Source organism: Sporothrix schenckii, assembly GCF_000961545.1.
Source record: "Sporothrix schenckii 1099-18 chromosome Unknown Cont48, whole genome shotgun sequence".
Lineage (NCBI taxonomy): Eukaryota > Fungi > Ascomycota > Sordariomycetes > Ophiostomatales > Ophiostomataceae > Sporothrix > Sporothrix schenckii.
This window is the reverse complement of record NW_015971149.1, coordinates 593295-618993: the sequence shown is the minus strand read 5'-3', so window position 1 is coordinate 618993 and position 25699 is coordinate 593295. Positions and strand designations below refer to the sequence as shown.

General features: G+C 55.7%; 11 protein-coding genes across 11 annotated transcripts; 6 read left to right on the top strand and 5 right to left on the bottom strand.

Moving 5' to 3' along the window:
• Nucleotides 1-233: 233 nt before the first annotated feature.
• Nucleotides 234-640, bottom strand: SPSK_01300 (transcription initiation factor TFIIA small subunit; the record flags this gene model as incomplete). Its single annotated transcript, XM_016728230.1, has 2 exons — nt 234-528; nt 600-640. 2 exons carry the CDS (start codon nt 638-640, stop codon nt 234-236), a joined length of 336 nt encoding a protein of 111 aa, XP_016584031.1.
• Nucleotides 641-1190: 550 nt separating this feature from the next.
• On the top strand, nt 1191-1804 carry SPSK_01269 (U3 small nucleolar ribonucleoprotein IMP3; the record flags this gene model as incomplete). Its single annotated transcript, XM_016728199.1, has 2 exons — nt 1191-1230; nt 1293-1804. 2 exons carry the CDS (start codon nt 1191-1193, stop codon nt 1802-1804), a joined length of 552 nt encoding a protein of 183 aa, XP_016584030.1.
• A 1025-nt stretch (nt 1805-2829) lies between these two features.
• Nucleotides 2830-3801, top strand: SPSK_01226 (uncharacterized protein; the record flags this gene model as incomplete). The annotated part of the gene is made up of 1 exon (XM_016728157.1): nt 2830-3801. The coding sequence occupies one exon, from the start codon at nt 2830-2832 to the stop codon at nt 3799-3801; it is 972 nt and encodes a 323-aa protein (XP_016584029.1).
• Nucleotides 3802-4619: 818 nt separating this feature from the next.
• SPSK_01285 (uncharacterized protein) lies at nt 4620-5099 on the top strand (the record flags this gene model as incomplete). Its single annotated transcript, XM_016728215.1, has 1 exon — nt 4620-5099. One exon carries the CDS (start codon nt 4620-4622, stop codon nt 5097-5099), a length of 480 nt encoding a protein of 159 aa, XP_016584028.1.
• A 1522-nt stretch (nt 5100-6621) lies between these two features.
• On the top strand, nt 6622-7770 carry SPSK_01192 (porphobilinogen synthase; the record flags this gene model as incomplete). Its single annotated transcript, XM_016728123.1, has 1 exon — nt 6622-7770. The coding sequence occupies one exon, from the start codon at nt 6622-6624 to the stop codon at nt 7768-7770; it is 1149 nt and encodes a 382-aa protein (XP_016584027.1).
• A 521-nt stretch (nt 7771-8291) lies between these two features.
• SPSK_01029 (U3 small nucleolar RNA-associated protein MPP10) lies at nt 8292-10775 on the bottom strand (the record flags this gene model as incomplete). The annotated part of the gene is made up of 1 exon (XM_016727960.1): nt 8292-10775. The coding sequence occupies one exon, from the start codon at nt 10773-10775 to the stop codon at nt 8292-8294; it is 2484 nt and encodes an 827-aa protein (XP_016584026.1).
• Nucleotides 10776-17245: 6470 nt separating this feature from the next.
• SPSK_01267 (uncharacterized protein) lies at nt 17246-17870 on the bottom strand (the record flags this gene model as incomplete). The annotated part of the gene is made up of 3 exons (XM_016728197.1): nt 17246-17393; nt 17425-17758; nt 17828-17870. The coding sequence occupies 3 exons, from the start codon at nt 17868-17870 to the stop codon at nt 17246-17248; spliced, it is 525 nt and encodes a 174-aa protein (XP_016584025.1).
• Nucleotides 17871-18336: 466 nt separating this feature from the next.
• On the top strand, nt 18337-20132 carry SPSK_01103 (uncharacterized protein; the record flags this gene model as incomplete). The annotated part of the gene is made up of 3 exons (XM_016728034.1): nt 18337-18589; nt 18694-18890; nt 18963-20132. The coding sequence occupies 3 exons, from the start codon at nt 18337-18339 to the stop codon at nt 20130-20132; spliced, it is 1620 nt and encodes a 539-aa protein (XP_016584024.1).
• Nucleotides 20133-20634: 502 nt separating this feature from the next.
• Nucleotides 20635-21202, bottom strand: SPSK_01278 (uncharacterized protein; the record flags this gene model as incomplete). The annotated part of the gene is made up of 2 exons (XM_016728208.1): nt 20635-20768; nt 20842-21202. The coding sequence occupies 2 exons, from the start codon at nt 21200-21202 to the stop codon at nt 20635-20637; spliced, it is 495 nt and encodes a 164-aa protein (XP_016584023.1).
• Nucleotides 21203-22096: 894 nt separating this feature from the next.
• SPSK_01092 (amidohydrolase family protein) lies at nt 22097-23971 on the top strand (the record flags this gene model as incomplete). Its single annotated transcript, XM_016728023.1, has 1 exon — nt 22097-23971. The coding sequence occupies one exon, from the start codon at nt 22097-22099 to the stop codon at nt 23969-23971; it is 1875 nt and encodes a 624-aa protein (XP_016584022.1).
• Nucleotides 23972-24118: 147 nt separating this feature from the next.
• Nucleotides 24119-25486, bottom strand: SPSK_01149 (aryl-alcohol dehydrogenase Aad14; the record flags this gene model as incomplete). The annotated part of the gene is made up of 1 exon (XM_016728080.1): nt 24119-25486. One exon carries the CDS (start codon nt 25484-25486, stop codon nt 24119-24121), a length of 1368 nt encoding a protein of 455 aa, XP_016584021.1.
• Between the last annotated feature and the right edge of the window lie 213 nt (nt 25487-25699).

Below are 25699 nucleotides of genomic sequence, written 5' to 3'. Positions count from 1 at the left end.
AATATAATACACGGCTGGACGAAAGCCTGACGATGTAGTGAAAAAGCAAAAACGAAGTCATCGAAATAGTAGTCCATTGCCAACGCCTATAGCTCCGGTTGCTCCAAACGAAATCAAAACATGGTCACTCTTGAGACCGCCGTCTGTGGGTCAGAGCGCCGTGGTGCTGTGCCTGTCGAAAGGCAAATACGCGCGTGAGCAATAATCCATTCCATAACGAGTGTCACTGGCGACTACGGCCCTGCCGGCTTCGCGTTGCAGCTGACAATCTTGACCTTGTCGACCGTCACCGGCGTGCTGCCGCCCTCCATCTTGAACTGCACGTTGCGAATCAAAAAGGTCCAGACTTCGTCGCAGAAGCGGTAGGTGTCGAGCGAGCCCTTGAACGTCAGACGGGCCTTGACCTGCTGCTGCAGGTTCTCGGCGATGGCGCGGTCAAAATTGGCCAAGACCTTCATGGCAAGCTGCGGGTCCATGCGGTTTTCGCTGATGAGCTCGTCGAGGGTGTCCGTAAGGGCATAGCCGATGCTGTCATACAGGGACGCCTGTCAGATCCAGGTCATCCTTCAGGCACGCTCAACAAATCGGAATAAGCTTACCTGCTCCGACGGTAGAGCTCGTAGAATGACGGTGTGGCCATTGTCAAAATGAAGGCTGGACGCCAATAGCCCGTTGCAGCGACAACGCCGAGGGAAGGGATGCGCGCGACAGAGCTGCTGAGCGACAAAAGAGTCGTTTGTGAGGTCGGCTCTTGAGTGATGGATCACAGAAATGCGCGGCGATCGAAATTCTCGTCAGTCTCGTCGCTCGTAGCGTGCAACTCGTGGGTTGTATGAGGTTGAGTTGCGAAGCAATGAAGGAAAGTTGATATACCTCGTGGATGCGGCTTCATTTTAGGCAGCGCATGCGCTGGTTGGTCAGGCTTCCCTGACCCCAGCGGGGGAAGGCACGACTTCGCCCCCTGCTTAAGAATTGCCCAAAATGACTCAGCCGTGCTAGTGAGGCCGTTGCCGGCAAGACAAGGCTAGCCAATCAGGAGACACTCTTGTCATTTTAAGGCGGTGAGAATTCTGCCAGCACTTTTTGCGGGCTGTATCAACTTTTCTTCTGCCGCCTGTGGAGAGGCTTCACTTTTTGCGAGACGATCAGCCTTTCTACAGCAAAGCCAGCACCGCCATAACTCCGCCAAGATGGTTCGCAAACTCAAGCATCATGAGCAGAAGCTCTTGCGTATGTCTTCTCTTTCCTCCTCCGCAACGTCTCGGTTATTCTTCCCCTGCTAACAATCACAGGCAAGGTTGACTTCACCACCTGGAAGCAGGACAACGACCACCGCGCCGCCGCCGTCATCCGCCGCTACATGATCCAGAAACCCGAAGACTACCACTCTTACAACCGGCTGTGCGGCTCTCTGCGCCAGCTTGCCCACCGTCTCAGTCTGCTGCCCCCGGACAGCGCCGTCCGCCGCCGTCACGAGGACCTGCTCCTCGAGAAGCTCCACGACATGGGCATCCTGGGTGTCAAGGACAAGCTCTCGAACGTCGAGCACAAAGTGACCGTGTCCGCCTTTGCGCGGCGGCGCCTCCCGATTGTTATGACACGGCTGCACATGGCCGAGTCCGTGCATGCGGCGACAGTGATGATTGAACAGGGCCACGTGCGCGTGGGCACAGAGATGGTGACGGACCCGGCGTTTCTGGTGACGCGCACTCTCGAGGACTTTGTGACGTGGACGGTGGGAAGCAAGATCAAGCGGCACATTATGCAATACCGCGACGAGCTGGACGACTTTGAGCTGCTGTGAGCTGGGGCGTTGGTCACACTCACGAGCGAGACGCAAGCAAACGACTATCTTGCTCTTCCTTTTTTTGGGCCTCAACTCCGCATAGAGTAGCCGACTACCATTTTCATGGTCCAGACACGACGGCAGCATTGGCCCTGAAATGGAGCAATATGACGATGACTTCGGGCCCACGCCCGCCGCTTCAACAAATGAAGAGAAAAGTCAGACCAGGCCGGAGGACGACAACCTACACGGACCCGGTTGCCGTACGCCATGCGCTCGGAGAAAACACTCACGTCAGATACAAGACCGCGAACACGGAGAGCAGTATTTTGGGTTTATTGTTACATCAGCCCTGGAAACAACGTGAGCTTACTCGGCTCCGCTTTGGACGGGAATTTTGGAAGGCGTTAAGGCATTTTTCAGCGAATTTATATTTGTTAGACTTGTTAAACAATTTTTACGACATTTCCAAGTACATTATTACTATCATTCTTTTCTTTTCGCTTTTCGGTGTGTATTTATTTGCCCTCGAGCAGTGATGCTAATTGAAGCAGCACCTCCAATCTCACCAACACCAGTTACCATCTACCTCTCGCTAACACTCTGAACGAAGCACTTACAAGCATTACATATGCTACAAGCCATGGTCCTTAGGACTCTTGTTGTACATTCGTAGGACTCTTTATTTGACGTGTTTCTTGAGCTGCTGCTCTGGCCCACTAAGTCCGGAATACGGCGTGTCAACTTAGCTAGTTACTAGTGAAGTGGCCCCTGTGCCTGGATTCATTAGGCCGCACTAGGTCTCCAAGAGGGGCATTACGGGACGCCCAGGTACGCGGCCTCGGCTGCCACAAATCAGACAGGTGCGCCCCTCCGGGATCCCCTCATGACGAAGCAGTTTGCAAGATACTCCATACCCCGTTTCGCTATTGCTGCCACATTTCTGTAGTCAAACGTCGGCATTTGTCTTCGCCTTGTCTTGCCTTAACTTACCTTAATACTGTGCAATTGTCCATCCTCAATCCCAGCCTATTGCTTCAACCATGGCCCCCCTCTCCGCCGCCGAGCTGCTGGCGCTCAGCGAGACCGACGTGACTGTGCGCCTCACGCCGGAGCAGTTTCTTCCCGCGTTATCGCAGGCACCGTTTGTGAACATCGAGGGCACGTTCAATGCGCGCGACATTGGCAAGCTGCCGGCAAGCACCGCGAGCCCGTCCGCGGGCACCGTCCGCCCCGGATTCGTGTTCCGCAGCGGTATGCTTGCCCGCCTTACTGATCGCGGCAAAGCCACGCTGGCCAGCGACCTCGGGATTCGTCGTGTATTTGATTTCCGGTCGCAGAGCGAGCACGCCCAGGCACCGGACCCGACGCCAGCCGACAGCGTCACCCTGGTCTGGCAGGAGACAGCCGAGGAGACGCCGCACGTGTGGCTGGAGCCATTTGCCGAGGGCTTCGGTGAGGCCGGGTTTGCGCAGACGTACTTGGACGTGCTGCGGGCGTATCGGCCGACAGTGAAACATCTTCTCGAGCACGTCCGCGACCGACCGGAGGAGCCGTTCCTATTTCATTGCACAGGTAAGAACTGCTTCCCTCTTCTCACACCTAGATGTACGGGTTCACCGACTGACCTCCTAGCCGGCCGTGATCGGACGGGCGTTCTGGCGGCCCTGCTGCTGACCCTGGCCGGCGCGGCTCCCGACACCATCGCCCTCGATTACATGCTCTCCCGCATTGGCTCGGAGCCCGTGCGCGACGAGCTCGAAAAGTTTGCGCGCATGGGCGCCGGTGTGCCGGAGCGCAAACCCGACGACAGCCCCGAGGCGATCGCGGCGGCGGTTGCAGCGACACCGCCCGGCTTCCTAAACCTCATCAACCTGCGCGTGGTGTGCTGGAACGCGTTCCTGGAGGCGCTCGACAAGGAGCACGGCGGGTTCGAGGGCTATGTTACAAAGACGCTGGGCTTCTCTGACGGAGACGTGGCCACGATCAAGAAGAACCTGACGACGGCACCGTGAGGCGGTTGTCTAGCGAGACGATACGATTCAAACGTTCCAAGTTCGAGCCTGCGTTGAATTTTCTAGAATATACGACGTGCAAATTTCAAAATGCCCCAGAAAGTGCTGCTGCCGTCATTGTCTTGGCGATGTCGCATGTCGTGCTGACTTGGTGCGACGAAAATAGAATTTCAACACCAAACATGAGGATATTAATGTTCACAATATCAAGGAATATAGCAGTGCAACCTTATGACAAGTCGACCATCTGACGGTGGCATCAAGTCGCTTTACGGTGTGGCTGCCATATTGTGCCGACTGCATATGACGTCATTTTGCAGTTCAATTAAAATTCTGGGGCACTTAGCGGGTGTTCGGGGCGTGCCACAGGGCTAAGCAGACACTAGAACCCCTGACGCAAGACATGAGAACATTTCCAAGCAGGGACTTACTTTCATGATCTCATTCAATATGACGATTCTTTTGCGAACGTGTGTGGCGCCCCCAGCCAATCTGCAGCCAAGGTGGCTCGTCAAAGGACTGCTGCATGAGAACCCTGCAGCCGCCGTGAGTTGCAGGAAGTCATGACGATGCGTTCATACCGAGATGCAGACAACCTTGGTTTGATGTCATGGACGAGTCGACATTGTTTGACGTTCGGGTCTTCCTTTTGTCTATATAATAGTCATGCCCTTCACTTTATGTCGATACGGGAAAGATATCATCACATCAACAATCACAACAATCACAACAAGATAAAAATCAAACTACAAAACCACCAACCCACCTAACCACCAAACAATACACTTAAAACTTCCCCTTCCACCACGATCCTCAAAATGCATTGGCACCACTCAACGCAAACCCGCTCCACCGGCGGTATTCTGTCACCTAAAACACGCACTACCCGCACCACCCATCGCCATCACGGCCATCACGGCCACCACAGCCACAACGGCCACACTCATCGCCATGGCCTCGGTCTCAGCACCGCTGGCGCAACTACCACAACAGCCCGACGCAGTCCCGGCACCGGCCTCTTCCACCGCCGTGTCCACACGCCACGCACAAAGGTCCGCACAGCACGCACTACGACACGCAGAACCGGCGGCGGCGGCGGCCTCTTTGGCACCAGACACCACCATACTAAGCGGTCGCATGTGCTGCCCGTGACGACAACAACACGCCGCAAACCAACAGTGGGCGACCGCATCAGCGGTGCCTTTCACAAGATCAAGGGCTCCATCACCGGCCAGCCGCGTGAAAAGGCTATTGGCGACCGCCGCATGCACGGCACCACCCGCCGGAGAAGATGGTAGATAAGAGAGCGTTTTTTGAGGGACAGGAGCGTTTTGTACAATAATAGATTTCTTTTGCATATTTCTTTTGCCTGTACGATTACATATTTGTCATAGATGCGGACATGAAATGGATACCCATTTTTGATGATTTTGTATAACTATATATATTCAATTGCAGATGAAACCCTTAAGAGCCTCTTGAGGATTTCGACAGAACTAACAAGGCTCTCTCTTTCGGTCTGATATATAGGTTTCTGTCCGCCCCATAATTAGGCCTCTTCCCACCCCGCAGACTTGCTGTAGCCCAAAAGTAACAGGCCCACCAGTGAACCAAAACAGGAGAAGCACGCAATTGACGGTTGAACGCAGGGCGTCGGAACTCGGAACTCACATTGTATCTCACTACAAGACAAGGGACACTTTCAACAGCATTGACCCTGTTTCAGTTCCGTTGACAATTGTTGCTGACCATCTCGAACGGGACAGATCTTTTGTTCTCGGGTCCTCTTGTTGCTCTTGTCAATGCTGCATCGCTTCTTCTCTCGTTCCCCGTGCAGATTTCGTGTGCCTCGGTGCTCTTTCCTCGCAGTGGAGTGTAAGGACTTATCACAATATATCAGAGCAATACAATCTTGCACTCAAGACGGCTGGAGGCCGGCCGTTGCATAGCACATTCGTCCCGTGTCCGCGGGATGCCGCAAAATGCAGATTGGCTAATGTCTTGCACATATTGGGTCGCCCGTTGTTGACTGAGTTCCGCACTCCGTATTGAAAATGCGACTGCCTTATTGGATGGTAGCGCCGGGGTGCTCCTGCTCACTATGGAAGACAGTTTCCAAAACCGCCTTTGGCCGCCCAGTAATTCCCAACTCTCCGAACGAGGCCGAACTTGGCCCAGGTCCCACGACACTCCAGGCGCTATGGCACAAGAGACAGCGTATCAACTGCCTGGCTAGTCCTCCGCTGAGGCGGGGTTTCAGCTAGGTGTTACTTATCGCCGCAGTTTGCAGCGCTCTCGGGCGCTCTTTCCTTGCAAAACCAGCAGTAGGTTTCGTCGCAGCACCCACCTCCTTCTTTCGGCCGGTCTCGCTAGTCTACTTCGCTCCAAACGGCAACAGCGACTCACAAAGTGTTTCACTCCTGCACACCCCGTTGGCCAATTGCCCGTGCGATAATGTCGGTTACCTTTGCCACTCAATTTTTTCGCACTTTCCCCTCCGCTCGCATCGCTCTTTCCGTGGCACTCCGTTTTAGTGTCATTCCGATCTGTCATTCCTCGGCACTCTTTTTCACATCTGCCTCTCCTCTTTTATTTTTTTCTATTATTTTCCCCTTAAACCATCTTCCAATTCCTCTGCCTCGCCATCGTCGTCGTCGGGTTGTTTCTCGTATTTCGGTCTGTTTTTCGGTTTCCCATATTGTCCATTTTCCGTCTGTCCGTCTTTTGTCGTTTGTCGGAACAAAAAGAAGTCGCCTCCTCTTCGATTGCTCGCATCGTCAACAGTTGTTTACCTGCCGTCATCCTCGATTCTTGCCCGCCATGTCCTTCTCCAGCCTTGTCCAGGACCTGTCCATTCGCGACGCCAACGGCAACCCCCGCCGCCGCGCCGAGGTCTCCTTTGACGACTCCGCCTCGCGCTCCTCCCACGTCTCCCGCGCCATGTCCTACACCAGCACCGCCGCCACCAGCGTCAGCATCTCTGGCGAGATCTCCAGCCAGCTGCATGGAGGCTACAGCCACCCCCTCGCGCGCGCGTGGCAGGCCGAGCGCCAGCTCACCAAGTCCATGCTCATCTACCCTCTCTTCGTGTCCGACCAAGACGACGAGGACACCCCCATTGCCGCCCTGCCGGGGCAGCGCCGCTTCGGCCTGAACCGCCTCGTTCCCTTCCTTGAGCCTCTCGTGCACAAGGGCCTGCGCTCCGTCATTCTCTTCGGCGTGCCCCTGAAGCCCGGCACCAAGGACCAGCTCGGCACCGCCGCCGACGACCCAGAGGGCCCTGTCGTCCGCAGCATCCGTCTCCTGCGCCAGCGCTTCCCTCAGCTGTACATTACCGCCGACGTCTGCCTCTGCGAGTACACCTCGCACGGCCACTGCGGCATCCTGCGCGACGACGGCAGCCTCAACAACGCCATGTCCGTCGACCGTATCTCGGACGTCGCCGTTGCCTATGCCCAGGCCGGCGCGCACTGCGTGGCCCCCTCCGACATGAACGACGGCCGCATCCGCGCCATCAAGCTCAAGCTCATCGAGGAGGGCCTGTCGCACCGCACCATGCTCATGTCCTACGCCGCCAAGTTCTCCGGCTGCCTGTACGGCCCCTTCCGCGAGGCGGCGGGCTCCTGCCCGTCCTTTGGCGACCGCAAGTGCTACCAGCTGCCGCCGGGCGGCCGCGGCCTGGCTCGCCGTGCCATTGTGCGCGACATCAACGAGGGTGCCGACGTCATCATGGTCAAGCCGGCCGGCCAGTACTTGGACATTATCAGCGACGCCAAGGAACTCGGCAGAGACCTGCCCATTGCCGCCTACCAGGTCAGCGGCGAGTTTGCCATGCTGCACGCCGCTGCCAAAGCGGGTGTCTTTGACCTCAAGACGGCCGCCCTCGAGGCCCACGACAGCATCCTCCGTGCGGGTGCCACCATCATTATCAGCTACTTCACGCCGGAGCTGCTTGACTGGCTGGACTAAGCGAAGAACAATGGACAGATGACAACGACGACGAAAGTAAAATCAACATAAACAAAACGCATGAACAAAACGGACGGCAAAATCTACAATGGCGTTTATGGGTTTTTGGCGCAACACACTATGTACATATAATATTCATTGGTTCTTTGAGTTTGGAAAGTCGTTTGGACTCTGTTGGCGGTTCTACAGCTGGCGTGCATGGAATTTTCTCTCTTTCTTGGTTTTCTCGAACAACAGCATCGTACAATTGTCCTTGCACTATATAATATGCTCCATAACTATGTATACACTTACATAAACACATCAACATATCAAACATTGGTCCCTTGACGTTGATCACTACTAAAAGTACGACGTGCTCTTTGAGTAATAAAGGCTTTTAATCGACCGTGGTATGCAGTTGTAAAGAAACAAGATGGTAAAGCAAACAATGATCGCAAACATATAAAACACAAAGAAATGTACAGGATGCCGTATGATATGGATGATGCAAATTAACCCCGACTGTACTTCCTGCCCGACTACAATTTGAAGTTGCCGCTCGACAACGCCCGCGAGACCTGCGGCTTGTTGCCCTCCACGTCCTGGAGCTCGCCCTTGCGGCCGATCACCTTGACACCGGCACGCTTCAGCGTTGCGATCGTGTCGGCCTGCGAAGCGTTGGCCGCAGCACCACTGCCAGCAGATGTTACAGCAGACGCGCCTCCTGCGGCTGTGCCGTTGCCGTTGGTCATGCCGCTGCCGCTCTTGCGGATGCGTTCCTTGTTGCGCCGGCGGCGCCGCAGCTTCTCCTCGCGCGTCATCTCGTCGCGCGCCACCGGCAGACCGCTCCGCGCCACCACCACAACGTCCTTTTCCTTGTCCTTCTTGTCCGCGCCCGGCTTGTACACCTCCTGCGGCGCCAGCATGCTCGCACCGCCGCTGACACCCTGGGCCGTGGCCGGCTGCGCATCCTCCATTGTGACCGTCGCCACATCGGCCACCACGGACATTTGCGGGGCCGCGGGCCGCGGCTTGTAGTGCCAGTTGCTCAGCGCGTCCAGCTTGGCGCTCACGTCTAGCCACATGCGCTCCACCTCGCGCTCCTCGGCCTGCACGCGCTCGTCCGACTGGCTGACGTACGTGTCCGGGTGGGCCGCCTGCTGGTGCTCCTCCTCGTAGACGGCGGCCAGGCCCTTCTTGGCCTGGCTGTCGTCAATCTCCACCAGGCCACGGCGCGTGCCGTCCGCGTCCTCGCCAAAGCCCGTGCCGTACCGCCGGCACACCTCGTCAAAGGACTGCTCGAGGATGCGGCGCTTGACGAGCGCCTCAATGTCCTCGGTGATTTCCTGGGTGATCACAGGCACGGGCTTGCCAATGTGCTCAAAGTCCAGGTCCTCTTCCAACAGCGAGTTGACCGGACGCGCCGACGCCGAGGCTTCGCCCGACACCGTCCAGTTCTTCTCCTTGACGGCCTCGGCCTCGAGGCGGCGGATCTCGGCGAGAATCTTGGCCTGGCGGCGCTCGTGGGCGGACCGGCGGCTGCGCACGTCGCCTGCCGAGGCATCCGACAGCGCATCGATCCCGTCCGAGTCCTCGTCGCCCGATGCGTCGGAGATCTGCTCAAACAGGTCGCGGCGCACGTCCTTGATGGCGCGCTGGACGTCGGCCTCGTCGGGCTGGAAGGGCTTGTTGGCGCTGTCGTCGCCGTTGGTCTTGGCCGATTGGCGTCCCGGCCGGTCGCGGTCGCCACGCTTCTTGGCGGGTGGTGCGAAGAAGTCCTTGTAGAAGATGTCGTTGGCCGTCAGGTCCACGTCGTCAAACCCGCCGGCCAAGCCGCCGTTGGTGGTGTCGTCCATGTCTTCAATGTCGCTCTCACCGGACGGCGCGTCGAGGTCCATGTTGCCAAAGATGGGCGGGCCGTCCTCTTCATCGTCGTCCTCGCCGCCGGCACCATTGTCGTCGTCGTCGTCATCCGAGTCGTGTGAGCCGCGGCCCTTTTTGGACTTGGACTTGGACTTGGATGTGGCCGCCTTGCCGTCCTTTTTTGCCTTCTTGCCGCCTACTGGCACTGCAAACGGATCGCTGTGCCAGTCCAGCTCGTCGTCGTCGCTCGCGGCGTCCGTGTTTGGATCTGCGCGGGCGTCTTGTGCCTCAAACCATTGTGACTGCTTGTTGAACTCGTTGATGTCAAAGAAGCCGTCGTTGAGGCCGTCCGCATCCTCGACAAGCTCCTTTGCAGGACCGTGGCCTGTATCTTCAACCTCATCATCCTCGTCCTCATCTTCCTCCGCCTCGTCGTCTTCGACAAAATCATCCTCTCCATCGTCACCCATGCTCAGGTCATCGTCATCTTCGTCCTCCTCGGCCTCTAGAACAGCCAGGTCGTCCTCGAGCCGGTTCTCTTCGTCCTCGCCATCCTCCTCGACGTCGGAGCCGGCGTAGACACCGTTTGTTGGGGTCGCATTGTCATCGTCGTCTGCGTCCGACTCGTCCTCCTGCTCCAATCGGTCGAGTATAGACTGGGATTGCTGTGTGCTGGTGGCAAGGATGCGGTTCGACTGCTGCCAGATCTGAGGAACCTCAAAGCCGTTGACGTGCACGCGCCGGATCTTCAGAATGGGGCCGACAGGCCGCACGAACTTGTCGTTTTCGTCGTCGTCGTCGTCGTTGTCGCCGGCCGCACGGACAGCGGCTGCACCCTTGCTGGCCCGCTTGCGCTTTTTCCGCGCCGCCGTCGCAGCGTGCATCTGCCGCAGCCGCTCCTGCTGCTCGTCGCTAATCAGTCCGGCAAACGTGCCGAGGGCCACCTGGGTAATCTCGGACGAGGCGGTCGACAACGCAGCGTTGGGCGTAAGGAACGCCTCGCGGGGTTTCCGGCGCGTCGTGTCACGGAAGGCGAGGGCCGAAGCGATGTCGCCCAGCGAGGGCATGGATCCAGACCCGGGCGCCATGATGCCGTATGGTGCAGCAATGGTGAGGGTATGGGAGGTGGACGTGAGCGACGATGTGCTCGAGTCGGCCATGTGGGCGGCGGTAGAAGGATGGGCCGATGCGGGCAATTGTCCGTTCGAAATGTACAGTCGTGTTCTCGTTTTGTCGCTACTGTCGGCCCATGCTACGTGCGCGGCCACGACTGCGATTGACGATATCAAACAAAGGTGTGAGGGAGCTTTGCATCGAATGGCTGCCACTCGAAACTTTTTTTCTGGGAGGCCCACTAAAATTCATTGATATGGCAGATAAGGGGAGAGTTTTTCTGCCGGTTTAGTGAGCCACAGGAAGGCCCCGCAAGCACTGAAAGGTCGTTGTGGCTGGTAGTGCTAAGCAGTGGACTAGCAGAACCGAAGGCGGTGAGTTTGACTACGAGCAGCATGTAATGGACCCACATGGATGAACGTAACGTCTTGTGATTGGCTATCATTCTACTATACACGCTCATGTAAACATTGAGGCCCGTCTCATTCTCAGTTCATGTTTGCCTTGTAGTCACGATTCAATCACGATATTTGGGGTTGTTCATCATGGTAATACTCAGTAATAAAAAATACAAAAAAAAGTCGTTTTAAAACTAGGGAGGCAAACGGGATTTCCACGTCTTGGGGTCTCTTGCGAACAATGAATACGTCGACTTATAGCCTTTCACGTTGTCAATCTCATCGTGAAGAGCGATAAAATCATAGTAAGAAGAGGGAGAGTTTAATGCATCCAAGCGTCAATTGGAAAATCACAACGTATAACTGCAAAGAAATATAACTGGCGGAGTCACTAAAGAAAAATTCTCGCATGAAAATGCTCAGGATTCGTCTAGAGTTTTTACAAAAACATTGTAAAGGACGAAAACGAAACAATGAATAAAACAAACACGGCTCATCGTCCGGGGCCGATATAGGAAGTTGCCCTCGCCACTCCGATTATTACAGAATTGGCCTCTCTCACCGACGGCCAATTGATGTCTGCAGCCTGGTGCTATGTTTTCATCAATTGACATCGTGATCATCGCCACTGTCAACCATACAACGTTAAGAACGAATCAACGTTCTGTCACGCAAGGGCGCGCGCGTCGATGCCATCACACTGCATCTGGTTTGTGGTCATGTGCACGTCCTTTGCGGGGGAGCGAAGATCTCTTTGCAGGGAGGGTCCTCGAAGCAGCATCGGCGGCAGCGTCGATAGGGCCGTGACCGCGGCTACGCAAGCAGGTATGACGAGCATGCAGCTGCATCATAATATGAAAGATTCACTCCTCCGTTAAGAAAAGAAAAAAAAAAAAAATGTGACGAGACATATAGCGGCAATTTTGCAACGGGAACGCCTTTACTCGCTGGGGTAACGTCGGCGACTAACGACCTAACAGGGGCTGGTACGGCGGCGGCTACGAGCTGACCATATTTGCAGCAGTCTGGACCAGGTGGACAATGGCGGTGTACTCCGTGATTACAGTAATACAATACGACCCTCGAGTCTGCCATTCGTCTGATCCGAAAGAGGAGAAGGCGTAGAAGGCAAAACCGGCGCTGTAGAGAAGCCGGTTAATTTGGTCGACGGCGACTTGTGATGCATCGCATTGGGGTTACAATTCTATCACACTACGACCCTGCGAACTTTTGTGTCGCGTGATGTGGAAGCAGTTCTTAACCGGGAGGCGATACTGTGAAAAGCCCACAGAGTGGCGCGCGATCACCAGCTGTGCGGCATATTTTCTTATGTGTCGAAATGGCCCGTTTCATAAAAATAATGATTCGTTCACTTTGCATTACAATTGCTTCCCCAAGTCGGAAGACGTTCATTGTACACATTTGTGCTTACAGTCGTCGGATTCGGTAGTTTGCACACGTTAGCTAAACCCACCGCATCGGGTTTGACAGCTCAAATGTCTCACCTGCGACGATTCCCGTCGACCTGGAGTGTCTTACCTTGGTAAGTCGTTGCCGCCAGTATGGTTCCATTCCTCCTGCCCCAGATCGGCGGACCGGAGTCTAACAAGGAACGTCGATCCCAGATAGTCATTGTTGAGCGTCACTTTCCTCGTCTTCTTTTTCTTTACCCGGATACTTAATACACGCCATCTGCGTTTAGGATGTCGCTCGTTTCTCTTTGCAAAGACTTCACTTCAGCTTGAATGCCTCAAATCTATCGTCTGTTCACTAAAAGGAAGTGCGGAGTGTGCAATAACAGTAATCACTGTACGACGCGCCTTCCAAACAAAATGGACAGTCAGCCGCTCGAAACTGGCTGACTTCCTAATCGATGTCAAATGCTCGGCGAACGAGTAAGAGGGAGAGGCCGCGCTGTGCCATGGTCTACTGTGTACAATGTTCATCTATGGGACAATGATCGACGACTGGTCAAGCTGGCGGAACCCCTCCCGGCAGCGTGCGCATCTGCGGAGTCGACAAAGGTTGTCGATCTCGTCTAATGAATCCATCATACGATGCAAGTTCAAAAGCGAAAGAAACGAGATATTCTGCCGACTTGGCGATGTGTCCATGCTTCGTAACAAAAACAAGTGTGGCGTACGAACTCCTCCAATGCCAATGACGGTCCCAACATTATTTTCCCTTTTACGGAAAACGACATACATATGCATCGTCTGTGCCGCGTAGCCGAGTGTCGGTTTTCGGAGACCGTTTCCAATCTGCGTAGAAGTTGCCTTTCTTGCATGCAACGTAAAAACACAGCCGACGAAACGTGCAGGATCTTGTGCCTCTACCGGACACACCACAACCGTTCGAATGCCGATCGAGCATGCAACGCTTTTTAGGCAAGCATACGTCGCTGAGGAGTTTGACTAGGTTTTTCCGCCTTTCACACCTTTCACACCTCTGAGGAATTATACTCAATGAGGATTTTCTCCGTGAAGCGGAGTCTCGATATAAAAGGATCACGGGGCGAAAACGGCCAGCTTCGGAAGCTGGGAAAACGAGAGAAGCGAGAGAAGGAACAATGGGCACAAATAGAAACTTGTAAAACAACAAAGAAAGGAAGAAGGAAGAGAAACGAAACAAGGAATGAACACACGATGCTGCTTGGCATCGCGATAATAGGTCCGAACAGCGCACATCTGTGACGTAATTACTCCGTATGTCGTATTTTACAGCGCATTATCAAAAGTATTACTCCGGGTTGCAGGGTTGACGTTGGTGGCCCTGACAATGATGAACGACCTTGTGTTCAACACAGTCGTTGTTGACCAGGGATGTTTGATAGAGAGACGTTCGACGAGACAGCACGTGTGCGAATGGTGACACAGGATTGGTCAGCATTGCTCCCCAGCCAAAGGTCACGGACCATGGGCCATGACAGTAAAACTAGTGACACTTTTTCGGTGCCATATGCAAACGCTTGTCTGCAACAACAGTGGGTCCAGTTTTTGGAGTACGACATAGTTATTTCGTACATACTCTGTACTCCGCACAAGGAAAAGCTTCACGCTTTTCACACTTAGTAGGTATTGGGCTGGGGCTCTCTGTGTACATCGTACTTATACTGAGTAGTATGTGGGCAATAACATAACAAGAATAATATTGGGACTGCGCAGATAGGACGTCGAGCCGTCTGCACGTAGATGGAGCCAGGTAACAGCGAGTTGTATTTGGGGTTGCGGACAAGTGCGGGCGTTTACGTACATGTCCGACGCAGAGCCAAAAAAAAAAAAAAGACAAAGACAAAAGAGAAGAGGAACAATGAACATTGAACTTTAGCAAAAGCTAGTACGGGTCCGACATATCAGAGTCGGGACGCAGCGGACGGGATTCCTAAACGAGTAAACGATGTCTAACCATAAATGTGCAGTTGCTATCGGCGAGAGGCAATACTTTCTGCATCGTATGTGTTGAAGGCCCGCCAAGTGTGGAGGATTGAGGATTAAAGCAGGGGACTGGAGTGAAAAATCGCCGACAGTTACAACGGCCACGCAAACAACACAGACACTCATGCGAAGTAATGCTAGCGTCGTCACGCAAATTACTTTGTGTTACGTAACGAAAGCGACCAATCAGCTCTGCCTTTCCTCGAAAAGAACTTGGAACGAAAATACAGCAAAACAGGTCTGTCGTAGAAAGGACCCTGCAACATAAATATGCCTGGGAGTAAACTTGCAGCGGTTAAAAGCCGGCACAAAAGAGAAACACTCGGACGAACCGTCGACGGCGTTTGTTTTTCTTTTCGTTTTCTTTTCTTCGTTGTCAACATGCCGTCCCGGGTAAGAAGGCGCCGTAAATCGTACGTAGTTTGAAGTATTCTTCTGGATCAATACTACCCTGTACATCGTACGTGGGGGTCTTGCATCTCAAACGACAGATGCCATACGAGGCCAACAAAAGTCCAAGGCACTTGCAAATTTATATATTTCGTACATATAAATCATATAAATAATATAGAAGTACAACGGTATCGCAGGCCGCAACGCGTGGCGCGGGTACGAACAATGGCAAGATCACAAGCCACAGAGTATCGTTAGACTACAACGCTTCAAACGGTCGAGACCAAATGTCTAGGCCAGAAACAGAACGCACCACACTTGTATACGGAAGTATATTGTAGGAACCGAGACCACTGCAGACGTGTGGAGCCTCTCAAGGTGTGTTACTGCGGACGACGTCGCATGTGAGACGACCAACGCGAGAATTTTTGGGGCCGATTGCACAATGCACTCTGTGGGGCAAATTGTGAGTAGCAAAACACACAAGTATTGACCGACAGCCTGCCGTGCCTGCTCTTCGTCCTGTCGTTTAGTTTCGTTGAAAAACGCGCTGCAGAACCGAAGGCGAAAAGGGCCTGGCCGCACAAAAAGGGTAGGGCGGTGGCAAGAAAACAAAAACGTCGAGACGGCTAGAGTTAACCAAAGTCGGTCAAACGCCGGCCATAATGAGGGTGGAAAAAAATCAACAATCAAAAGATCAAAGCCTTCAGAAGCCCAGAACACGGGCGGTCCCGCATAGCAATAGGCAAACAGTGGCAACACAGGCGCTGGGGCAGGCAAAGTGCCATGTGCGTTTAGAAGTCTCATTGCTCATACGTTTGGTACGATACATGCTCAGAACGAAGGGAGCATAGTATGGATATTTGGGCGCCGCCGAAAAGCTTCTTTTGCTACTGCGCTCATCGGACCTGTGCTTGTTTGGTCCACTTCAGTTACAGCAAGGAACCCAAACCCAAGCTGCCAAGGTTGAAAGCAGCCTATGTAGGGGTTGATAGTATCGTGCATTTAGTTTGTAACTTGCATAGATTGCAGGAGACACCGTCTGCGTAAGTCAAGTCCACTGGACCCGGCCGCTGTTGGGGTTTGGGGCAGATCATGATCCTCGGACAGCGTACTGGGTAGTGTTCTGTCCAGACGAATAGACGCGAGTATGTCGTACTTGTAGACAGATCAACACATTGCACATTTCGTATGTCTGGCAGGATCTTTCGGGCGGTCTGTTTTCCTGTTTCAAACGCCCAAGACAGCGAAGAAAGGCACGATGTTGTTTTCCATTTGATACAGTCGCTTAGGCAGTTCTCCTCCAACTTGTCGTACCTGCGGCGCCATCTGCCCTACTATCGACGGTTTATTTGCTAGGGGCACGCGATCTGCGCACTTGGAACGACAAGTAACGCAACTAAAAAAAAGAAGAAGAAAAAGAAACCAAAATTGACAATATTTCCTACGTTCGACATTCAAGTGTGGATATGTCCACGGGCAAATTGAAAAGGCGCGACAAGCTCCGGAACGCATTCAGTCTAGGGCCGTTAGGCCCGCTGCTGCTGCGTTCTGAGTGGTCCCCAACCGGCTGTTTGTCTGGTGGCGCGCCACTCTCCTCCCATCGCCGGCGCTGACTTGAGATGCCTGTCGCTGTTTCTGTCCGCTCATTCTCTGTTTCTCTGTTTGACCAAGTTCTTTCCAGGTTTTTTTTTTTTTTGCTTGGCGTTTCCTTTGCTCTCTTCGTTCTTTCCCGTCCGGAAACTGTCACTGAGTATCTTTTGCTTCTCCTCTGCTCCTGCCGTCGTTCTGGGACCGATGTTAGCGTGCTCCGCCCGAATCTCACGCCGTCTCGCCTGTCCCCTGCCCAAGGCCCATCGACCAGACTCCATTGCAGAATCTGGCAAGGTGAATTCCACGCAGCGATGAAGCCATGCGGCAGACCGGGCCTCCAACAGCTGGCGCACGGGAGCCAAACAGCAAAAGCTACAGGTTGGAGGCTGGAGGCTGGACGCTGGAGCACTTCTCAGTTGTCTTGTCGACTCGACACTAATACCACCTGACAAGGAAGGAAGGAACAAACACACTGTCCCCACCCATGCCCGACGGCAGCCACCACCCTGCATAATTTGCTCTGATTTGCCAATGGCTCTTTCCTCGGTTCTGAAATCGTGGCTTCCTTTCTCCAACTTTTCTTCTGCTGCGTGTACGAGGCGGAGCACCAATGCGGACGCTGTGCGAATAGGAGTCTTGTTCGGCTAGACCTGACCCTCGCACAGCGCTGTTTCTCCGCCGGGGCCCAGGCTAGGCCCACTACGCCGCTCGCGCCTTCTCCACCTGCGTGGTCTCCACAATGCATTCTTCCAGTTGCTCCCTCTCTCTTTCCTTCTGCCGCACACGGCCTTGTTGTGCACCCCCATCCCTCCACCTCCCACTTAAGCCTCTATCTCCGATTGTGTCACTATTCACATCTGCATTCCTCTCCCCCCCACCGCATCTCTGCGCTTTCGCACGTCAAAAACGCATGCAGGTCCTGATCGCCAGCCCTGGATGGCATAAGTGGCTTTAATGTGTCTGTTGCCGCTGAAGACACACTGCCTTTTTCCACTCTTTGCGCATCCCGTTGCATCACTGGCTTGTTCGACGGCGTCGTCTCGTCATCGCGCCTCGATTCGTCTGCCGTTTTCTTTGTCTCCAAAGCTCTCGTCCACGTCGTCGTCCCGTCCATCTCCCATCCGTTCCATCTTTGTCTCCCGACCATCCCCTCATCGTCTTCTCCCTCCCGCTCTCTATCCCGCTCTCGATCGTCTCGCCCTTCTGCCTTCACTGCATCAAGAGCGTCGGTTGCTCAATCTCTGCTATCTTGTGTTCTTCCTGGTTGCAGCTCTCTCTCACTTGCCATATCTCTCTTTCCGTGACCGCTTATCTCGAATTGCATCGGCAGTCAACGTTAACACTTCGGCACACCCCCTCCACCCCCCGGCGTCCATCCCCAATCCACTCGTCTTTTTGTCGGCCCTGTCGACTTGTGGATTAAATACCGAGCTCGTGGCTCTGTGTTCTTTTTTTTTTTAACCTTTTCGCCCCTCTTCTCTTCTCAAACTCTCGGTGTCCGTTTCTGGCTTGTGCTCACACGACCACTTTCCTTTATTTACCATCGAACCCCCACGGCCCAACTTTAAGCTCATTTCTCTACTTTTCTCCCCTCGTTCGCACGTCGTCATAGTCTCGTCTTTCTTGCGCTATTGTTCTTCCTTGTCGAATCCTGGCGCTCAATCGATCACCAGCATCAAATCGTATCTCTGGACCCCCATCTTGGACTTCGTCTCAGTAGGGATTCTTTCGCTATCTCACCGGCCCATCGGCGTCTCGCGCCCTCACTCCCGTACTCGTCTCTCCCTACGATGAAATTCGGCCGCCAGTTTGAGTCCGAGTCTGTTCCGGAATGGAGCCTTCATAACATCGATTACAACACTCTCAAGGACTTCATCAAGGTCCACACGACGCGGCACCAGGCCTCGGCCATCACAATCCCCGGCCAAACGGATACGGCATTACAGCGCTTTGAATCGGAGTTTTACGATGAGCTTTGCCGGCAACACGACCGTGTCGGTCTCTTTGTAGCCACCAAGGCAGATGAGATCAACCGGCGACTGCGTATGTTCTACCTCTCGTGTTCTGGAACGGGAGACTTCGTCCTTGGTTTCCAGTCTGTTGTGCTCTCTTGTCCTCACTCTCGTATGCTAACATCGACCCTTCAGAACATCTGTCGGACCAAATCCACCGCCTGCTTCTGCGTTCCACGACAGCTGCGCGTGGCACAACAGCTCTGAAGCGCCAGCGGCGGTTTGTCAAGTACGAGCGGGCAACACTGGCGCTGCAAGACGAGACCAAGGACCTGTCTCGCTTTGTCAACGCCCAGGTCGTCGCCTTCCGCAAGATCTTGAAGAAGTACAAGGTATGTTTCGGGCCCCAACCAGATTGCAACGTTTTCTTTTGCCAATGTCCTTGTCTAACATTCGTTGTGCAGAAATGGACCGGGTCCGGTGCTCTGACGCTTCGCTTCCGCGACAACGTCCTGTCCGATCCCAAGAGCTTCACTCGCCGCCAGTTCGACCATTTGTACGGCCAATGCGACGAGCTGCTTGCCACCCTGCGCGTGTCCACCCCCCTCAGCAGCTCTCCGCAAACACCTCGCGACGAGCTGTCCTCCCCCGAATTCCCCGAGTCACAATCACACCGGCCCAGCCACGGCCACACCTTCTCGTCCTCATCTTCCACCATCCAAGCGCTCTCCTCTTCCGCCGGCTCGTCACACCCCGCACCACCACAGCGCCCCGCCTCGCAAGGACGCCGCCTGACGCTGCTTGCATCTGCGCCTGTGCAGACACATTATTGGAACGAATACGATGACGGTAGTGAGGCGGGCGACATCGGCAACGCCGGGCATGGTGGATATGCCATCTACCTGCACCCCGACGAGGAGGAGGACTTTCCCGGCATGGCGACGCTTGTCTCGTTCTTTACCGTCCCGCTCGAAAAGGCAAAGAAGTGGATGGTGTCCCGCACCTCCAAAGGCAGCGCCGACCGCGGTCCACTGCTTTCCCAGAGCGGCGGTTTCGCCGACTATGGCACGACACGGCGCGGCAACGAAGACGGCGGCGGCCTCTTTGACGCTCTGCCCCAGTACGAGCGCGATGCGGGCATGCCCAGAGACGAGACGGCCAGGGTCCACCATGATGGCGAGGACGACGGCGGAGACGATGCGGACCACGACAGCACGGAAGAGGACGATGCGTTTGCTAGCGACAGCGACTTCCCTCACGGCTACGAGACGTACTACGCCGCTCTGCCGTCCATCGACGACCAGCGCCTCGCTCGCTACCGCGAGACCATGCTCGTCCGGGCCATGATTGGCTGCTTCGCGGGGGCTCTTGTGCTGCTGGGGGTAGCGAGCATCCTCATCTCCACGGGCAAGCACAAGCTGCGCGTGGAGGTTGATGCCGGTGTCATCATGGGCGTCATGGCCAGCTTGGGCTTCACCTGTGCGGCCCTCGGCATGAACATGGCCCGCCGCGGCACCGTCTCCGTAGCCAGTACGGTGGCCGTATGGTCCTCCTTTGCCATCATCTGTGCCCTCAACGGGGCAGTGTTGGTTCTCGTGATGGGCAACACGGTCATTGCGAATATTCCGTCCTAGATGCCAAGTGGTTTTCTTCTTTATTTTCGGTCAACGGGTGGGCAATTGTTTTTTGGGGGCATATATTTATGACACTTGGGCAACTAACTTTTTGATTATGGAGAGGGGCATTTCTAGAGCCTCTTGAGAGTTTTTTCTGGTCTTCTTTTGCAGCATTTTCACAGCTATTCTTGGGCGTTTGGAAATTGTCTTGGGCGTTTTGAGTTTTTTCTAGTCTTTTCTTTCTTGGGTTATCGTTTTGGCTCGTCATCCATGTGGGATACCCACATCCAAACCAAGCACTTTTGTCGGCAAAGACTCCTTTATTGGAAGCCTCTTCTGCCTCTTCTGCCTCTACTGCCTCTTCTGCCCCTTTTGCCTTTTTTGTTTCACTGTAAAGAATGAACATTTACGCTGCATGTCCCCCACTGGATACATGACTGCAGACAGACAATACATTATGTTTGATGACAATACATGCTGAACTGCTCATTCCTCCTTTCCATACTCCCCCGACTTCCACTCAGCACAGACACGGCAGATGCAATGACTGGTAATTGCTGCACGTCTTGCCGCTCGGCGTCGCGCTGCCTGTCTGCAGGTACACCTGCCAGAACCCGCCGTCGATCTTGCACACCAAAAAGTTGAGTTCTACCGCTGGTTAGTGGTGCGTGTGCGGGCCATACCACGCAAGTACGGTGTCCCAGACAAAAGACGAGCTACAACTTACGCCGCCCATACGTGCTCGCCGTGCTCGTGATGATGGTGTCGCCCTCGAGCTGCCACGCCGTCGTCGACGCCGCTGCATCCAGCGTCAGCGTCTTGTACGACGTGCTGTCGCCGCCAATGTTGAGGTACCGGCTGGTGTTGGTCGACTGGATCGAGCCGCCAATGGTAAAGTACTCGCTCGTGGCCTCGGGGCCCAGCACCACCTGCGACGCGTTCTTGGGGTGCGCCTGCAGGTAAAAGTGGAAGACGGGGTCCTGGTCCGAGCGGATCTGCTCGGGTTTGCTGGAGGCGAACGGCACGGCCGACACGCCGGAGACGGCGGCGGCGGCGGCAGCGAGTGCCGTAATGAAAGTGAAGCGCATCTTATCAGTTGCAGTCCTCTTTATTGGCTGAAAAGAACTCGAAGCCAGAAACAGGCAGAGAGAAGGAGGGAAAGAGAGAGAGGAACACACCCGCACCCTTTATATCGTCGACCGGTCTGGCCCATCGCTTTCCGCAACCAAAACGGGTAAATTGGCACTGCAGACGACAAAATAGTGTTATCCACTACGCATACTGGATAATAAAGACACTTTATTTTTGATACTGCGCATTCGTTTTCTTACCACAGCACGGTCCTCGCTCCCCCGCGTGTGTTGTATCTCAGCATCCTGGCAAATAATTGTGGCTTCCTGTTTGTAACGACTTGGCGTAGCTCTATTTATCGTGATTATTTACTTTCGGATTACATATCTTCTAAATCTGTTTACTTTTTTCTTTTTTTTCTTTAAAAAAAAGAAAAAAAAAGATAAAAAGAAAAGAAAAAGAAAAAAAAAAAACTACGTGATTTATTTAGCCAAAAAACTAAGCAAAAGTACACAGTAAAAGCTACGAGCAAATATTGAGACCAATTGACGCTCTCATAAACAAACATCAATAGATGCATTGGGCACTCAACATTACACCTTTCTTGTCTTCTTGTCTCAGGCCCATGATATTACCAAGAATGCAGTTATGCGACTGAAGGCTACTGATCTGCAGCCCACACATACCAGTGCGGCGCCTTCCTTATCGGGACGTCCCCGCCTAACCCCCAGCTCGCCCACAGCTCCTGCCCGGAGCTCCCCACTACGATATGGGACGGTGACTTAAACGAGGACCAACACGCACCTGTCATTTCGACTTGGCACACCACACGGCATCTATTGTGAAGACAATTGTAGACCTCGTCCGACTTATTGACGCCAACCACAGCACCAGCACCCACCCACACCGACATGGCGCCCGAGACGCAGCCTGGTGGAAATGCAGGCCGGCCGCCGCCTCGTCCGTGGCCTCCGTGGGCAGTAGCAAGCCTCGCGGCGGCTGGTGCGCTGGCGCTTGCGGGTTTGTACATGCGAGGCGGCGAGTTGTCGTGGCCAGCGCTGCCGTCAAGGCCAGACGCATCCCCGTCCGCGACATATTGCTATGACAGCGTCACGACCCTCGCAGACGACCCGTCTGGATCAGCAGGTCCCCACTGCTTCAGCGTCAGAAACGGCCGCTTCGCCAGTGTGGGACCGCTCGAAGCACTGGACCCCGAAGCGGCTGCCTCGGCTTCCGTCTCAAAGGGCCATGTCATCCCGGGCCTCTGGGATGGCCACGGCCATCTCATCCCCTATGGCGAGTTCCTGGCATCCATCGACCTGTTCGGCTCGTCGGACGACACGGACGTCCGTCACCGCCTGCACACGTACCTGGAGACTCACCCGGATGTCGGCGGGCCCGACAAATGGCTGCGCGGCTTCGGCTGGGACCAGATGGCCATGGGCGGCATGCCGACGGCCGAGCTGCTAGACACGGCCGAGCTGCGTGGGCTCTACATCATGCTTGACCGCGTCGACGGGCACTGCATCTGGGTGTCCAAGGCCGTGCTGAGCCTGCTGCCTGACGACCTGGCGGACATCCCCGGCGGCGAGATTGTGCGCGACCCGGGCCTGGGCGTCTTTTGCGACAACGCCATGGATCTGGTCATGACAAAGTACCCGCAGCCCAGCAGGGTGACCAAGACCGAGTACATCCGGCTGGCCATGCGCGAGATGCGCTCCATGGGCCTCGTGGGCATGCACGACGCCGGCGTGGTGCCCGAGGACCTGCGGCTCTACCAGGAGCTCGCCGGCGCCAGCGCCAGCGGCCGCGGGCAGGTGGACGAGGGTTGGACGATGCGCGTCTACGCCATGGCCGAGTGCCCGGAGCGCAACACGCTCTGCCTCGACGACGTCGGCGTGCTGCGCCAGCAAGAGGGCCGCAGCGCGTTTTTGTCGGTGCGCAGCGTCAAGCTGTTTGCCGACGGCGCCCTGGGCAGCTGGGGCAGCGCCCTGATCGACCCCTACAGCGACCGCCCCGACACGTCCGGGTCGCTGCTTGTCGACGCCGCCACCCTGGCCCGCCTCACCCACGACTGGGCCGCCGCCGGGTTCCAGGTCAACATCCACGCCATTGGCGACCTCGCCAACCGGTACGCCGTCGACGCCTTCGAAGCCGCCCTCGTAGCGCTGTGCCAGCCGCCCGCCGGACCCGGATCCCTGGCCGACTGCCAGCGGGACCGCTTCCGCTTCCGCATCGAGCACGCGCAGATTATCCATCCGCACGACCAGGCGCGCATCCACGCCCTGGGCATTCTGCCGTCCATCCAGCCCACCCATGCCACCTCCGACATGGCCTATGCGGCGCGCCGACTGGGCCCCGCGCGCACGCGCGACGAGGCCTACCGCATGCGCTCCTTCTTCCGAGACGCCCTGCTGCCGCCGCCCGTGCTGGGCAGCGACTTCCCCATCGAACCGCCCGACCCGTTCCAGGGCATCTACGCGGCTGTGGCCCGGCGCAGCCCGCACACGGGCCTGAGCGCCAACGGCACCACAGAGCCCTGGTACCCGGCCGAAGCACTGACACTGCACGAGGCGCTGGTGGGCTTCACGCAGGGGCCCGCGTACGGCGCCTTCTTGGACGGCCGCGCGGGTGTGATCCAGCCGGGCGCCTTGGCCGACTGGGTGGTGCTGGACCGGCCGCTGGCCGAGTACGACCTCGAGGAGCTGCGCAGCATGAAGGTCCGCGAGACATGGGTCGGGGGGACGCGGGTCTACCAGTGGGAAACTCTCCCAGCTGAGCTGTGAGGGTAATTTTGTATCATGTTGAACTCTGGAATCCATTTTTCATCGCACTCTCCTATGGCCGCGAACTAGAGCCGGTCTATCTAGGCCACGTTTTATGTACATTTCCAACACGCCACGCACGGTGATGAGCAGGCCTCGTATTCGGCCCTAGATTCGCCGTGTCAGCGGCTGCGAGTAGTCTACCTTGGAGCCCATGGCCACCTGGCCCGTCGACACGCCGGTAATCAGCGGGTCCCGGCCGGTAAAGTCATGTGGGAATCCGTAGTCGAACGGCTTGACGCTCTCTAGGTACTCGATTTGCTTGTCTGTCAGCTTGATCGACAGCGCTTTGATGTTGTCGTCCCAGTGCTCCAGCTTGCGCCCACCCAGCACAGGGAACACCCGCGGCGCTTTGGACAGCACGTATGCCAGCGCAATCGTCGTCACCGACGTCACGCCGTGCTCGCCGGCCACCTTGGCGAGCGCCTCGCTAAACGCCCGCTCCTCGTCTGACTGCCGTCCGGCCGTTGGCGTGTCAAAGAGCGTCCGCAGCCCCTCGCCTTGGGCCGCGCGCTTCGCCATGGCCTCTTTGGACTGGAACTTGCCGCCGCCGAGCACGTCCCACGGCGCAATCGCCATGCCAAAGTGCCGCGCCATGGGGATAATGTCGCGCTCCATGTCGCGGATCATGACGTTCCACCGGCCCTGGTAGATGCTAAAAGGCGTTTTGCCGTGCGCCTCGGCATACGTGTTGGCCGCGCTAACCAGCCACGCCGGCGTGTCCGACACGCCCAGATACATCACCTGCCCAGACTGCACGAGCGCATGCAGGCCGTCCATAATCTCGGGGATCGACGTCGAGTAGTCCCACCAGTGCAGGTAAAAGATGTCGACATAGTCCGTCTGCAGCTTCCGCAGCGAGTCCTTGAGGCTGTTGCGCATGCTGCGCCGGCCGTTGCCCGAATTGTTGGGGCTCTTGTTCTTGCCGACGTCGTAGCAGCGGTAGTCGGACGTGAACTTGGTGGCAAGCACAATCTGGTCGCGGTTCTGGCGCGCCGCCATCCACTCGCCCAGCCACGTCTCCGACTGCTCGTTCTGGTAGTTGTTGGCCGTGTCGATAAAGTTGCCGCCCTTGGCCACATACCCATCCAGCAGCTTGAAGGACGCCTCCTTGTCCATGCTGCCCATGAAGTCGTTCCACGCATCGCCAATGGACATGGCGCCCAGCGCCAGCAGCGACACGCGCAGACTCGAGGTCGTCGACAGGATGCGGTAGTGGCCCAGCTCCGAGACCGGCTCCGGCGCTGGATCAAACAGCTTCGGCATTGTGTAAGTCGGCAGTGTGAGGTGAGAGCTAGTGGGTGAGATTGGGGTCGGTTGCGACAATAGTGGAACAATGCGAAGCTGAGGTGCTGTCGCGATGTACGACGATGTTCTATGCTGACCGGTATTGCTTATGACGATGGCCTTGAATTTGGTGATACCTTCAATTGAACGGTAGACGAGTTCTTTGGCAACGAGGTGCCCCCGAATCATGTCACCGACATTGTTCTTTTTTGGCCCGCCTCATGTCCTGTTTTAGTGCGGCCCCAACAGCAAAGATGGGGCATCCGGACATTGACACCCGTTATTTGTGATTGTGAGCCTGTTAAGGCCGGCCGGAATGCCCTCGGTGTATATCGGCATTAGCATTTTGTAGTAAAAGTGCGGAGGAAGGATCACGGCAATGCCGCTCCGCTTCTGAGTCCG